This window comes from Dermacentor silvarum, chromosome 6, assembly GCF_013339745.2.
Source record: "Dermacentor silvarum isolate Dsil-2018 chromosome 6, BIME_Dsil_1.4, whole genome shotgun sequence".
NCBI lineage: Eukaryota > Metazoa > Arthropoda > Arachnida > Ixodida > Ixodidae > Dermacentor > Dermacentor silvarum.
In genome coordinates, this window is record NC_051159.1 from 98,562,059 (window position 1) to 98,576,335 (window position 14,277).

General features: G+C 47.3%; 1 protein-coding gene across 1 annotated transcript in view; it reads right to left on the bottom strand.

Annotated features, from left to right (window-relative positions):
- Window positions 1-14,277, bottom strand: part of LOC119455745 (zinc finger protein 425) — a 28,195-nt gene that overhangs the window by 5,812 nt on the left and 8,106 nt on the right. Inside the window, exons 6-10 of the mRNA XM_037717174.2 lie at window positions 13,810-14,165; window positions 7,301-7,415; window positions 5,143-5,320; window positions 2,726-3,044; window positions 998-1,096 (exon numbers count right to left, since the gene is read on the bottom strand). Of these exons, the coding sequence (XP_037573102.1) occupies window positions 1,010-1,096; window positions 2,726-3,044; window positions 5,143-5,320; window positions 7,301-7,415; window positions 13,810-14,165 (1,055 nt within the window). The 3' untranslated portion in view covers window positions 998-1,009. The remainder of the gene's footprint in view (window positions 1-997; window positions 1,097-2,725; window positions 3,045-5,142; window positions 5,321-7,300; window positions 7,416-13,809; window positions 14,166-14,277) is intronic.

Consider the following 14,277-nt stretch of genomic DNA (forward strand, 5'->3'; position numbering starts at 1 on the left):
GTTTCCTGATTAAATATGACACACCTCGAACAATATGAGAAGCTATGAGCTTGGCACATTTAGTGAGAAAATGAGCCAGCAGTTCATTTTTGGTTACAGTCACCAACAACTCGTACGTGCTTGTTGATTATTTATAAAGCTTCACGGTGCTGCCACTGGCCCCATAGACTTAATGTTTAGGAACGACCAAAAGTGCGGACCCCTTACAGCGCTAATTTGGCTACCAAGTCATGCAGAAAGAGCAATATTTTTGTTTTGATGCATGGCTGACCTAACGCCGGCCATGTCACCGGCACCTCCTCAAACAAACTAGCGAAGCTTGGTCAATCCAGTAGTTAACGAACATGCGCAAATCAAGGGACAAGCGAGGCTGCAAAGTTGTAATGGCCGCATTTGCAGTCCATCATGCGAGTTCCACATGTCTAGCGTTTGTTCCTTTTTGTGTTACATAACGATGAATGTTAGGCATAACCTTGAGAGACAGGAGCACAGATGTGTGGATTAGAGAGCAAACGGAGGTAGCTGATATTCCAGTTGACATTAAGAGAAAGAAAGGCAGGGGGGGGAGGGGAAGCTGGGCAGGCCACGTAATGCTAGGGCAGATAACCAGTGCTCTCTTAGAGTAGCGGAATGGGTGCCAAGGGAAGAAAAGCACTGTCAGGAACGGCAGAGGCTTGGGTGGTGCGATGAAATTAGGAGATTTGCAGGCACAACTTGGAATCGCCTAGCGCAAGACAGGGGTGATTGGAGATTGCTGGGAGAGGCCTTCGTCTTGCAGTGAACATAAAAATAGGCTGATGATGATGACAATCAGTAGAGAAGTAAATAGCCTCTCACTGTCCGTAAGCGAAGGCCTGCTGGTTGCAGTCTGAGAAGTTGCCATTAAATAGAATGGCAGCTCATTAAATAGTTGATTAACTTGCTCACCAGCTACTATGGTGGGTTTTGAGTGAAAATCCAGACATGCAGGGTCCACATCAGGTGCCCCGTGACTCACCTCTTAAGTTTCTTATTTCCGCCTTCCTCTGGGTCTTCCACGTTTTCTGGTAACAGCTTTGGGTTCTGCGTGGGCTGGCTGAGGAAGTGTTAATGTCCCCTATGGAAAAGGACATAGAAAAAAATTAAATTCTAGGGTTTTACGTGGCAAAACTACAACCTGATTATGAGGCACACTGTAGTGGGAGATCCTTGCATTAATTTTGACCAGCTTGGGTTCTTTAACGGGCACCCAATGCATGGTACAAGGGCGTTTTTACATTTCGACCCCATCGAAATGCGGCCGGGATTTGTTCCCACGACTTCGTGCTTAGCGGCACAACACCATACCCACTAAAGCCGCCATGGCGGGTAGGAAAAGAACATGCGACAGCGTTTTCTGTTTGAAGTTCAAATCATGATTCTGTACACAGAGAACACATGCACAAGCAGAACTGTGGAACAATAATTGCTGTCTTAGTGCTCTGAACAAGCACACTACAGTCGAACGTCATTAAAACAAAGAAACATCTGACATGAAAATACAGTCCAACCTCGTTGTAACGAAGTTCCATGGGCCACGAAAATAGCTTGGTTAATCTAATATTCGTTATAAGCATACACACTGATATCAGCAAAAAAAAAACCTAAAAATAATAATAATAAAGTAAACAAAGAAAAAAAAAAACGCTTAACCTTGCACTCGGCCGTGCAATGCTTGAAACAGCGCAAGCTGGGTGATCGTAGCCCAGCATTTTCCGGAAGTGCGCGCAAACTTTTCGTCTTATTACTCATGATGATGATAATTTCTTTTCGCGCGTCTCGGACTTACGGTCGCCACTACACGTTGCATAGCGCAGCTTGCAACACGGACACCGTGTTCCAATGCCGACACCGCGTTCCAGGAGACCCGCTCCGTGAATGCGTCTCTTTCTCATAGCACGCAAAACCTCTTCACCTCACAGAGCACGAGCGTACGAACGCGTCAGCTGTGGACGAAGACAACGACGCTCATACGCAATCATATGGTTCGCGTAAATGCATGCTCTGCAGGCTTGGCTGTGTAGTGGTTATGACGCTCGCTTTGGGGCCTGGGGTACACTGGTTCGAATCCCGCCGCGGCAAGGAAGTTTATTTTCTTTTCTTTCTTGGAGTTTCTTGCTATGCACCACAAATTACGGCTGGCCTAAACAGCTTCGCTGTTAAAAAAAATTGTGATCAGGTCAATGCGAAAGCGCAAGCAAGCTGCAGCCGATGGGCCAGCCAAGGGTCTCTTGCAGACTTTGATGGCCTGTCAGAATCTTGCTGTGCCAATACACAACCATGCAATTGGGGTCTTTTTTTTTTTCCTTGTGCTGATGCCTCCATGTATGCCTAAATGAGTATTGATATAATGAAGGTATTTTCGTGCCCGATGCTACTTTGTTGTAATGAGGTTTTACTGTATTCCATTTATATTGTACTAGTTTCAATCATATCTTTAACTATATCAACAAAAATAAAGAATTGCCGATATGATGCTCACTACAAATAGTAATAAATGAGAGATTGATCTGCAGGCCTTCATCCCATATTTAGGCCATATCATGGGGTGGTCCTCTTGAGAATGGATAACAAGTTCATTGTACATATGCACATCAATGACTACATAGATATCACTCTGACATCACCTATTCCACTGAAATGTGAGAACCCTTGCGTTGGAAACATCGTTGCAGAAAGAATTTCTAACACTTGCAAATGGTTATACCTGAGGTCTATTTTTTGGAGGGCGGCCCCTCTTCCTTGTATATGCTTCGTCTGCAACACCAGGATCCTTTTCGGGTTGGCACTCGTGCTCGTGCTTCGAAGTGTTTCCAGACTGATGTTCAGAAGGGTGCTCAGATGGCTTTTTGGACGGGTGGACAGGGTCCCGCTGCTTGTTGGACTTTTGCTCGGAAAGCTGCTTGAGCACCGCCAGTGGGATGTCATCTTCTGTGACATTTTTGAATGGCCTTTGGGGACACGAGTAGGTGCAGTGCAACGTCCGCTCTTGTTTCGTCACAAAAGTTTTCCAGCACCTCTGGCATCTGTGCAATGCAGCAAGTGGATTATGAGCAATACTTTGCTACAGCACCCACAGTGCACCGATTAAAGTAGTGCCACAATAAAATGATAAGTCACAGTTTTCTTTCTTGCTGAGGATGGTTGAAATGTCACTTTTGATCATAGCGATTTAATTATGCACCATCAGGTGCAAAGTAACGTCAGCCTTACCTCCAGTTCTGACTTCAATTTTTGCATTAGCTAGAGCAAAGATGATGTTTCTACTTGGGCTTTCTTCAGGCGTATGACTATGCCCAAACAAGAATTAGCAGTAACTGTTCTGTCATATGATGCCTGATCGTGGTTTGAGAAATGTGGGGAGGTGGATCTGTTACTGCTGCCAGCTGACATTACATGTAAAATTTACTGAACATGTTGCCAATTATTTTATCAAGCTCTCTCAGAACTTGCTACACAGAAAGGATTTCTAATAATTAGTCATCCTTTCAGTGGAGTAAGCTCAAAGAATTGTGGCTGAAGTTGACCATTTCAATGCTGAGTGTACATGAAAAGGAGAGAGAGAGAGCGAGACAGAACAAAGGGGAAGGTCCGGTTTGCTACCCAACGCTGGGGAGAGATGGGAGGGGGAAGTAAAGTGACAGGAAAGTAGAGATAAAGAAAGAATGGGAGCACAGATACACAATCACAGTCGGTCACTGTCACCGCGTACAATCACTGTAGAGCATAGTAACACTTGTAGCACCGTAAACATCAGTTCAGGCTACAGCCACTTTTCCAATTCTGCAACAGAGCTCTAGTCGCCCTCTGCTACGATGTCACATAAAAGGTACATACAGAGCTTTGTGTGCAGAATTCTACAAAAACTGCCAGGTTGAGGTAGAATTTTCCGTTATATTCAAATACAACATAGCTTCTTCATTAAAGAACCAACAATTTACCTAACCAATGACCCCAAGCCAAGAAATGCAGAAAAATTCCAACTACATAAGCATGCCGTATCAGCTCTTTGCTGTTCTGCAGATGCAAAAAACGTTTCAAGTCTTTCACAGACACGAAAAAAAGGTGTTGCCTTCCACTTGCAATAACCAAGAAGCCTGCCACTATCAGACAGGCATGCACGGTTAAGAGCTCTAGGACGTGGCAGACACAAAAGAAGACCACACACATAAACACACGCACACTGCAGGAAGCATGGAGACCTAGTAGTGCAGCACCAAGTAGAGCCAGATGATTAAATGTACACCAAGGCACTCCGGTGGGACAGCACAGCCAATCAGTGCCAACTAAGCACAAAACTAATGAACGATTACATTCTGCATAGTGAAAGTGCGACAAGTCGATGTAGTTCATAGTGATGAGGGAACACAAACATATTCAATAGTATAGAAGCAAATGAGCAATGTTATCTGGATAGTGTAAGCGTGGACATGCACATGACACGAGAGCAAAGAGTGACACTCAACACATATAGACTCAACACGAGATGTGTGTGGCACCACACTCTTGGCATGTCAATGATTATAATATTACAGCCGGATGATGGCGTAATCTACGACTTTTTGGGTGCTTGCGCGGGTAACATTTTGAGTAGTTAGCAGCATCAAGGATGCCAAGCATGTGCCAGCCATCGGTCACGTCATGATTAATGCGCCGGTTCATGATTCCCGTCAGATCACCCAAATTAAGTAGCAATGTGCTGGGTCAGTACTTGGAAGGGAGAACACCTGTGCCATTCTATTCCAATGCTATTCCTTTTCGTGTTTCAACAGTGGTCTGTGTGGTGCTCTGCCCACGTTATCACTGGGACCGGCCAGGTGTAAACGGTGTTTGATAAGGAAGGAATAGAACTGAGAAAAGTGAATCATTACATTATGCCGTCCCTGAGAATGCCTAGCATTGATGGACTGGTTCAGGTTGCAATCTTGAAAGCTAAGCACTTAAATATGAGACATGTTTCTAAAGGTGACAGATAAAGAAGAAATGTGGTCATTTTCTGTCGTTCTTTAGCTGCCTGTATTTTTGGTGCACATAGTAGTTCAGATGTTCACACTAAGAGATGTCACCTCCCAATCACTTTCGCAAGCAGGGGCTAGCACTGATGTGAAATGACGCTGCACTTACCGGAAAGTATGAGCAAAGTTGATGTGAATGTTGAGGCCATTAGGCTTGTGAGTTTCAAATGAACAGTGAGGGCACCGGTACATTGTACATTTGTGGGTGGCAGCGTCCTCGGCACCTTTCCGCAGACTGACTCCGCAAGTCTTGCAGTGCCATATGCGTCCCATTTTGTCGATCTCAACTTTGGGAAAAGAAAGAAGTGGAGTGTACCTCAGTTGACAACAGTAACTACTCGAATCTAAGCACCCCCTCCCCAGTCTTTTTTTTTTTTTTTTGTTCCCCATGACAGACAAGGCAATGTCACATAAACAGCACTGCAATATTAGCACCAAGACTCACAAAAAAGTATTATTTAAAAAACTCGGCATTGGACACAATAGTCATTTCAAAAGTTCAAAGTTGCTTCAAAATGCTATTGCTTGGGCTGTAGCATGAGCAGCAGCCATAGTACATCGTCAGTCATCCACATCATCTAACAACAATCTTGATCTTTCTCAGCAGGCACATATTCTAGTACAAGGATGGCTGTCTGACAAATTAAACTTTATTGGAAAGGAACCTGACATATATACTACGAACGACAAGGAAAAATAGGAAAGACGACAGTGATGCATCACTGCGGGACAGTTAAACCTCGGAAATATTTGAGAGGTAGTGCACTGGTAGTGCATTGCAAACAATTTAAGTGATGCATTCAAATGTGTTCGACAAATCTTGTATTGACATTGTGGCCACAAAGTTAATAATTAAAAAGTCCATTAATCAGCACTAATTATTTAATCCATAAGAACAAAAAAGAAAGACTAAGGACTTATTCAGGAGGTTAAAACAACATCCAGTGAGTTTCAACTGAACAGAAGGCTTCACATTTATTTTTAAGCTTCCTCTGTGTTAGCTGGGTCACTCGGTACAGTCAACTTCTGTTATATCGATCCCGATGAAATTTATCGAATTATCCAGTGGGTCAAATTAAACAACATGCAGAAAACATGCCAAAACACCACTGATTCATTTGGCTGCATTTGACTGATTCTAACACACTCCCGAACCAAACAAGCACCCACGTTCTATGTATTCAAAGTAGAAAACTAACACAAAAACATCAAATCTCCCAAACAAAGTAGAAATCTAACACACACCCGATTTTGTAGCAAGAAAAATGGGAAAGGGTCTAATATCGCTGATCCTTCTTTCATTACATTTGTGTGATATTGTTATTGTTCTAAACGGAAAAAAAACAAAAAACTTTGCTTACTCACTGCTACTGAGCAATGACGGGTGGAGGGAACCTAGTCAGGCAGAGTTAATCTGCCTTTAGTCTATTCATCCAAGGCAATGTATGCCTAAATAAATCGAAAAAAATAAATAAATAAATAAGTATGTGAGTAGTGCAATGGCGGCCGGTTTCCTAAAGTCAGCTCTGCCGCACCTTCGCCGCAACACATTTGTGTTATGTGTACAAGCATACAAACGTCACAAAGACAGTTTTGGTTTCGTGTCCAATTGCACCAGGCAGACAATTTTCGGCCCAATCTTCTTGTAAAAATGAAATTTGAAAAAATGCGCATTAGAATCGGGTAAATACCAAAATCAGTCAATGCGAGCTACGGTTATTGCTTCAAAACCTTCCTAGGGCGGGCTAAAAATTGTTGTTTTCGACAGGGGAGATAGAGTGTGTTTAAACGCATTCACTATCCTGGCAGTGGCAGTGTCTGTCTCCTGCTGAGACAGACACTGCCACTAAAGGAGTCGCTATTGGGGTCACCACAGGGGTCAGGCGCATGTGTGCTCACTGGTCGAGTTCGAATTATCTGGCGAAGGATGATATTAGGATCAAAATAACTGAAGCTCTGGGCCCATAGAAATGCATGGGCGCGAGTCGAGATCGAATTTAACAGTCGAAGTAACGGAAGTTGACTGTATATATGTCCAATAACCTTTCTACCGGAATTATGGTACAGCAAAAGACCAGAGACGAAAAAAACAATGTGGGCAGTTATTGGTGCGCCCACTTGTGGTAAAAAAATTGTGACCAACTAGCCCCGCAACATGTTAATTTATCGACTTTGAGAACCCCTCACTTGGGCACAACTTTGTAGCTTACTTTGACTGTCATAATGACAGAGCAATATAGTGCATAGCGTAATGAGACTGCGCTTACTTTCCTCCTGCGTCTTCCTTGGCCGCCCTCGTTTGTACGGGCCATTATTGTTCACCGGGGGCACTGATGAGGCTGGTGTCGTTGGCGTCACCGAGGCAGGAGCACTGGGGTGCATCTGAATCATTCAAGGCAAGGTATGTAAAACTGCGAATTCTACTTTCTGCTTACACAAAATCAAAGCAGTCTGCAACACTGGCATGACGTGGCTAGTCAAATCTGCCAGTTTCTGCTGGCAAATAAGATAGTACGCAGGAAAAAGAGATGACAGCAGTAATGATAAGCCACAAGCACAGTGTAAGGACTACATGTTTAATGGGGCACTAAAGAAAAAATGACTAGTGCTGCATTAGTAAATTTTACTATAAAAGAAAAAAAGCCACTACAGGGGCAATCACATGCAAGCCACATGCAAGTGACATGACAAGCGGACCCTGTCACATTCACGGTGTGGGGCAACCGCATGGACATCACACAGCGAAAAGTAGTGACAAATTTCCATTGCTGTCCGAATAAATGCAATAGTACGCCTGTAAAAAAATTGCAAACGTGCCAAGCAGCCAAGATTCTAACCAGAGTGTACTAGATACAGTCTAACCCACTTATAACAATACTGGTTTTAACAATATATCGGTTATAACAATGAGAAGCTGCTGCACCATCAACTTTTGTATGTTTTCTATGGTGAAATAACCCACTTACTACAATGCCCCCGTGCCGCATTATCAGTTATAACAATGAAGTCTGGCTACTGGGTATCCGTGCCGAAAGGGAATGGAATGCGAATGCATAACGTCGGACTACAAACGGGCCTTAAGTCGCTCGTGCTCGTCTTCGTTGGTTGTGTCGAAGTCGTTCCAGGCCACGTGGTTCCTCAGCCTCGTTTGACTCGCCGCCGAAACGAAATATGGCTGATCCGCGCGCTGATCATCGGCAATGCACGACGTTGCCGGTGAAAAGAAAGCGCACTGCTATAGATTTGGAAACGGAAGTGCTTCTAACCAATGAGGCGATCGTCGTGAACTTGCATCGAATAGCGGCAGCGATGAAGCGGTAGGGCAGGCTGCATCAGCATTGTCCTCACAGTAGGCCCTGCAGATGATTCAGTCCCTTCGGGGCTTCATTTTCGCGAGGAACCTTCGCGAGAGAAGGATGTCGGCAAGCTTCTTGTAAAGCAAGCAGACCTGACGGACATAGGGTTTTCTCGTGCAAGCCAGTGAGAAGTAGGTGGCGAGATGCCTGTAGCGATCTCGCCCCAGCGTTTCTTCTGGATTTCTCAAGCTGAGAGGCTGCCGCGGCAAACTTGTTGCGTTTTAAAGTGAAGCTTTATATGGCTAGACAAAATCGCCTGTCCACAGAAAACTATCATCATCAGCATTGGCTCGAGCGTTGTCGTCTTCTTCCGCAGCTGGCTCGTGCCCGGCATGTGCTCGTGCCACTGCTACCGCGTTCATCGTTGTCTGCTTCCACAGCTGGCTGCGTTGCCTCTCATCATTCCAGCGTAGAATTTCACTTCTGTCGTCGTCGTAATGGGCGGTATGAGCCATTGTTTAAGGGGGTATGAGCCATTCATTGTCTTACGTAACGGACTGATTTAATTTCGAAGAATCGCAAGCGGCAATGGCGGGATAATGCTGCTAATGCTGCCGAGCAAACTCGAGACATGGAATGCGAGTGACAACGGCGGACTGCGGGTGTACTGTCAGTGACGACGCTCTCTCCGTCAAAACACACATCGTTCTCAGCCGACGTGTGTTTAACCTCACAATTGAGAAATGTTTTAATGAACCCTCGGGATTAACCCAGTGGTAAACACCGGGACCGCACGTTTCAGCTTCGCTGGTTAACCATCTTCACTGAGTGGAAGGACGGACAAATTTTTTTTTTTAAGGCCCCTGTTGAGGTCACCAATGCGATGCCTCGGCGGAGCTTGCATTTCACTTGCCGCCCGTGACCTGCGCTTCGCAGTTGTTATAGCAGCGCCATTCTTGAACGCCGACAGCCGTGGCATGTTACACGTGATCAGAGCGTGCAGGAAGCAGAGTTAAACAGTTAAACGAGTCAACACAATCAGCAGCCGGATGGACAAAGGTGGTGGGGAGGGGCACTGGCCACCCTGCAATTATAATTTTCTCACAACAGCTCTGCCATCCCCCTATATTGATTTTTTTTTCATGAAACCCGGTTATAACAATTATCGGTTATAACGATTGAATTTTTGTGGTGCTTTAATATTGTTATAAGTGGGTTCGACTGTATAGTATTAATTTGCCATCACCACTAGTGAAAAGGTCTTCCACATTGACAATGTTAAATGCTGTGGCACCACCTGGTAGGTAAAAATAAAGCCTTGCGGCTCTCGGTGGCATCTTAGCCTAACAGTGTATAGTCAAGCATCTGATCTCGATAATAACAACAAAACATTGTCAATACTTTGTCCTTAGCTAAGCGAGTTTGACTAAGCGAAGACTGATTTTACCATTTATTTTTTGCTGTCACAATGGAGAGCAAGTAGCAAGAGCAAATTAAGATCGAAGTGGGCGGCCTGGGTAGCATGGGTGCAGCCATATTATTACACAATCATGGTAACCAGTGGAAGCTGCCCCACGAACTTCCGGGCAACAAACAAGTTTTCTGACTGGTCAAAAACCAGCAATGCAACAAGCAACGGCAACAGATTACCCTCGACGGCAGATAAACTTGTCGCTTGAAAATCAAGTGTGTGAGGTTGAGCCTTGCCACGAAAGAAGGCTCCAAAGGCCAAAAAAGATACAAAAACAAAATACAGGTGACACCACTGATTTCAAGTTCCAGCACCAGCTTGTCGTGATGTCACGGATTTTGATGGCATCTGCACGGCCCTAGTTAATTTTTTATTGGCAAAGATGGACTACAGTGGAATCTTGATACAAATCTGCTTAATACGTTCTTTTTTTTTTTTCATTTCCCGATAATACAATTTGGTTGGATAATACGTCGGATCATGCGATTTTCGAATGATACGCTTTTTTTCCAGTTCCCGTGAAGATTGTATCAACAAGATTCCACTGCATGTTGTATTCTGAAGGGGCCCAAAGCTGAACTTATGGTGAATTCCAATGCCAAAGTCGGCGCAACCCTTTCAGTTCTTTTTGGAGCAAAAGCATGCCAATGACAGAGTGAGGGCACAAGTTGCATGTTCAAATGACAGATCAAGAGCAGATATTGAGTTGAATCACTCTGTGGAGCAGTTGAACCTGCTCCATAAAAATCGATAAAGTGGACTAAGTGGTGCAACAGCCAAAATAGGATTTGGAGCAATTTTTGGAGCAGGAAAATCCAAATTTGGAGCAGTTTCACAAAGAACGCTTACTCATAAAACGCCATAAAATTTACCCCGCATAATAAACACACCCCCCCAACTTTGCATTGAATTGCTGGAGGAAAAAAAGAAGTGCGTTCATTACGCAAGTATATACGGTAATTCACATTAGCAGCGTAGGTGAGGGCAGGGCCGCGATCGGAAATTGTTGTTCAGAGTGCGCATTCAGTTTTGCCGCGCACGGCTGGCCTAGGCCGCGCCCGGCAAAATTGAACGAGCTCTCCGAACAACGACCTCGATCGCGCCCCAGCAGTGCACTGCACGCAACTTTTCTCGCCAAACACGTGGAAAGTACACATGCATTTCTTCGCGAGTGGTTCCCTTTCGTTTTTTCTTTTTGTGACGGTATGTCGCGACGTTCCAGCAGTAGTCGAAACATGCAGCGACTGCTTGACAATCTTTTCGCGTTTCGGCGGTGTACAGCGAAAATCGGCACCGTTTCATTACCACGGTGCCTGTTGCCGCGTGGAACCGAACCCTTACAAGTTTTGTGCATTGCGTCGCCTACAAAGCTCACGCTGTCAGTGCCGAGTGGCTTGCTGTACCGTACAAGCGAGTTTCCCGTGGAGTATTCGCACCAGCTCCGCTCATGACTGCATGCACAGATACGGCGAGGATCTTGTTGAGCCAACGCGGCAAAGGCGAACTGCTTTCGTTACTGCAAGCAACGCGCACTCCGCGTCTCCGCGAGATTTTACTGCATATACAACACGCCGCACAACCAGCAACGAAAAAAAAAAATTACTCCATCTCCCACTAAAGGGAGATGGAGTAACGCCTTCACGCCGAGTCGGTGCGGGGCTCGTCTCCGGCACTGGCGGAGCAGGTCGCGGTGGCCCTCGCCGTCCGGGACGAGAGCAGGCCGCAGATCTACACAGATTCCCGGGCGGTGGTCAGGGCCTTCGCCACGGGTTCGGTCTCGAGGGAAGCGGCCTCCCTGCTTTGCGGCAGGAGCGTCTCCCCCCACGTCATCACTTGGTTCTCGGCCCACATGGGACCTCAGGTCTCCACCGTCGTTCCCAACGCCAACGAGCTGGCCCATGCCCGCACGCGCGAACTCACCCACCGCGCCGGGGAAACGCCGCTCGAGGGCGCGGACGCAGGGTTCCACAAGGACTCGCTCCACACTGTTTACCGAGATTTCAAAGCACTATCAGCTCGGCAAGAGGGTCTATCCCCCGCCCCACGCCAAGCTCTCCAGGCCTCAGTCTTCCACCCTTCGCATGCTCCAGACCGGGTCATATCCCAGTCTAGCCAGGGTCAGTCAGTACGTACGCGGACTCGTTCCGAGCCCGATTGTCCGGATTGCGGCGATCCCTTCTGCACTTTACAACACATGCTCTGGCGGTGTCCCTCGTTACGGGACCACGATAATCTCACCACGGAAGAAGAGTGGGTGGAGGCGCTGAAGAGCTCCGACCTCACCGCTCAGCTACGGGCTGTCCAGAGGGCCCACGACGCGGCGGTCAGGCACGGCCTGCCCGTCCCGACGTGGGAGCGGCCCGCGGTCGCTCCTCCCCTGTAAGGGGTTCTCGGAGTCGCTCCTCAGGACCTAAAATAAAGTTCACTGCCTGCCTGCCTGCCCGCTAAAGGGAACCATGTGTGGATGCGAAGCAGTGGGGAGATGGTTAGCTTGAGCGGGAGATGGTTTCGCGGCAGCGGCCCAAGTGCTCATCGCGGCGCTGCACATGAGAGCGAATGAGGCGCGCGCGCTCCGTCATTTTCATACCGCGGAACTACTGTGGCACCCCCAGTGGAGTATGCAGCTGTCGCACCACCTGTCGTGCGCGCCGCTCCGGATTCCTAGAGGAGAGAAAGGGGGGGAGCGTAGGAGAGGAGAGAGGGGACGTGCATGCGCTGTGGAGGTGTGGCACGCGGGCGCGGCTCCGTACAGTAGAGGATTCCTAGAGGAGAGAAAGGGGGGAGCGTAGGAGAGGAGGAGGGGACGCGCATGCGCTGTGGGGGTGTGGGACGCCGCGGGATGCAGGACGGACAAAGCCCCCGGCATAAGCTGCTTCGCATCTAAAAATTCTTCGGCGCCCACCATCAAACACGCCAACGTCTTGTCTGCGCTACTGGTACTGCAATGGCGTGTCAAGCTGCAAGTTGCCAACGCGGCCTTTATTTCCCGCTAAAGCTACCTTAACTGAGAAATTTCGCGGCCGGTTGGGCGTTTTGGCGCAGCGTGGCGCAAAAATACGAAATTGTATCAAAATGGCGCAATTGGCGCAGCTGTTGCACCCCTGTGGACTGGAACTCTTCACGACGTATTTCCTCAATGCGTTTTTTTTTTTAATTTTACTGCTCACCGTGCTTGGTGGCACCATGGTAGTCATGGGTTTCGTGGTATGGCCAACGCCACAGATGACTTGTCGTGGTGCGTGGCACTGCTTTTGGTGCTCAACAGTAACAGCTACGACTCAGCATCTCAAGTTCTGATGCACACAGCTAACAGTGGCAGCGAACAGCAGAAGCGCATGATGACACGCAGGGCATCCTGGGTAACTGTATCCGGTACAGCACTTCGGTTCTCACGCTATGCCACAGTGGTTTGTTTCATGCACAGATCATTTCAAAGCAGCGTACACAAAGAACAGCCAGCCATCACAGAAGTTTGTCCAATGTAAACCATTGCTGCCAAAATAAAAATAAAGGAAGAAGGCTGCTCCATGACCACATACTGGAAACCTCCGGTAACTTCCACTGAAGCTAAGCAGCATGGTGCTTGGTCAATACTTGGGAGGGAGACTTCCTGGAGATGCCAAGTGGTGATAGCTTCCCCTCTGTTGCAGAATAACACATCCATCCATATAGACTGATACAGTTACATAGTGTCCTACAGCGTCTGTAATAGATGTCCTCTTTCCTCGAACCTTAATAAGTGCTATCTTTTCCCAATATGGCAGACTAAGTGGCTAAAACTACTCGAGAGTTCTAAGCTAGGCATATTGGTGTATGTTTGCCACGGTGAACAGCGCAGACGATAGGACAAGCGATAGGACAAGCGATGTGTCCTGTTCTGTACGTACCCCTCTTGTTCCCTCATCTGCGCTATTCACCATGTTACACTACTGTCTTTGTCATCTCGGTAAAATCACCATCTACACAAACTTTGGCCAGCAGGCCAAAAAAACACCAATAACGCACACACCTTTTGCTTGTGCTGTATGAGGGCAGGCAGCGTGGGGAGCCGGACAGAGCATTCACTGCACCGGTGAGAGAAGTGTATCTCCTTGTGCCTGATGAGGCTGGCCAGCAGGTAGGAAGTGTAGGGACAGTACGGGCAGCAGTACAGCCGCACGGGGCTTGGGCCTGCTGCTGAGGACGGCTGCTGGGGTGACTGTTGCAGTGACTGCGGGTCAATGAGCTGCAGTGATGGTGCGTTCTGCGGCCCCACCAGAAGAGAAGGGCTGGTCACGTTGCCCTCTCCTTCCTTGCAGTTGCATGAGTGGGCTGCCAGGGCCACCGGGTGGGTGAAGACGACGCAGCATTGAGAGCACATGAGCGCTGCACAGACAACCAAGTGCACATCATATTATCAGACCAAAGCTGCCAAGCTTCTGTCTGAAGAGCAACTGTAGTGGCTCGAACATTTCGCTTCGCACTTCTGACAGAGCAA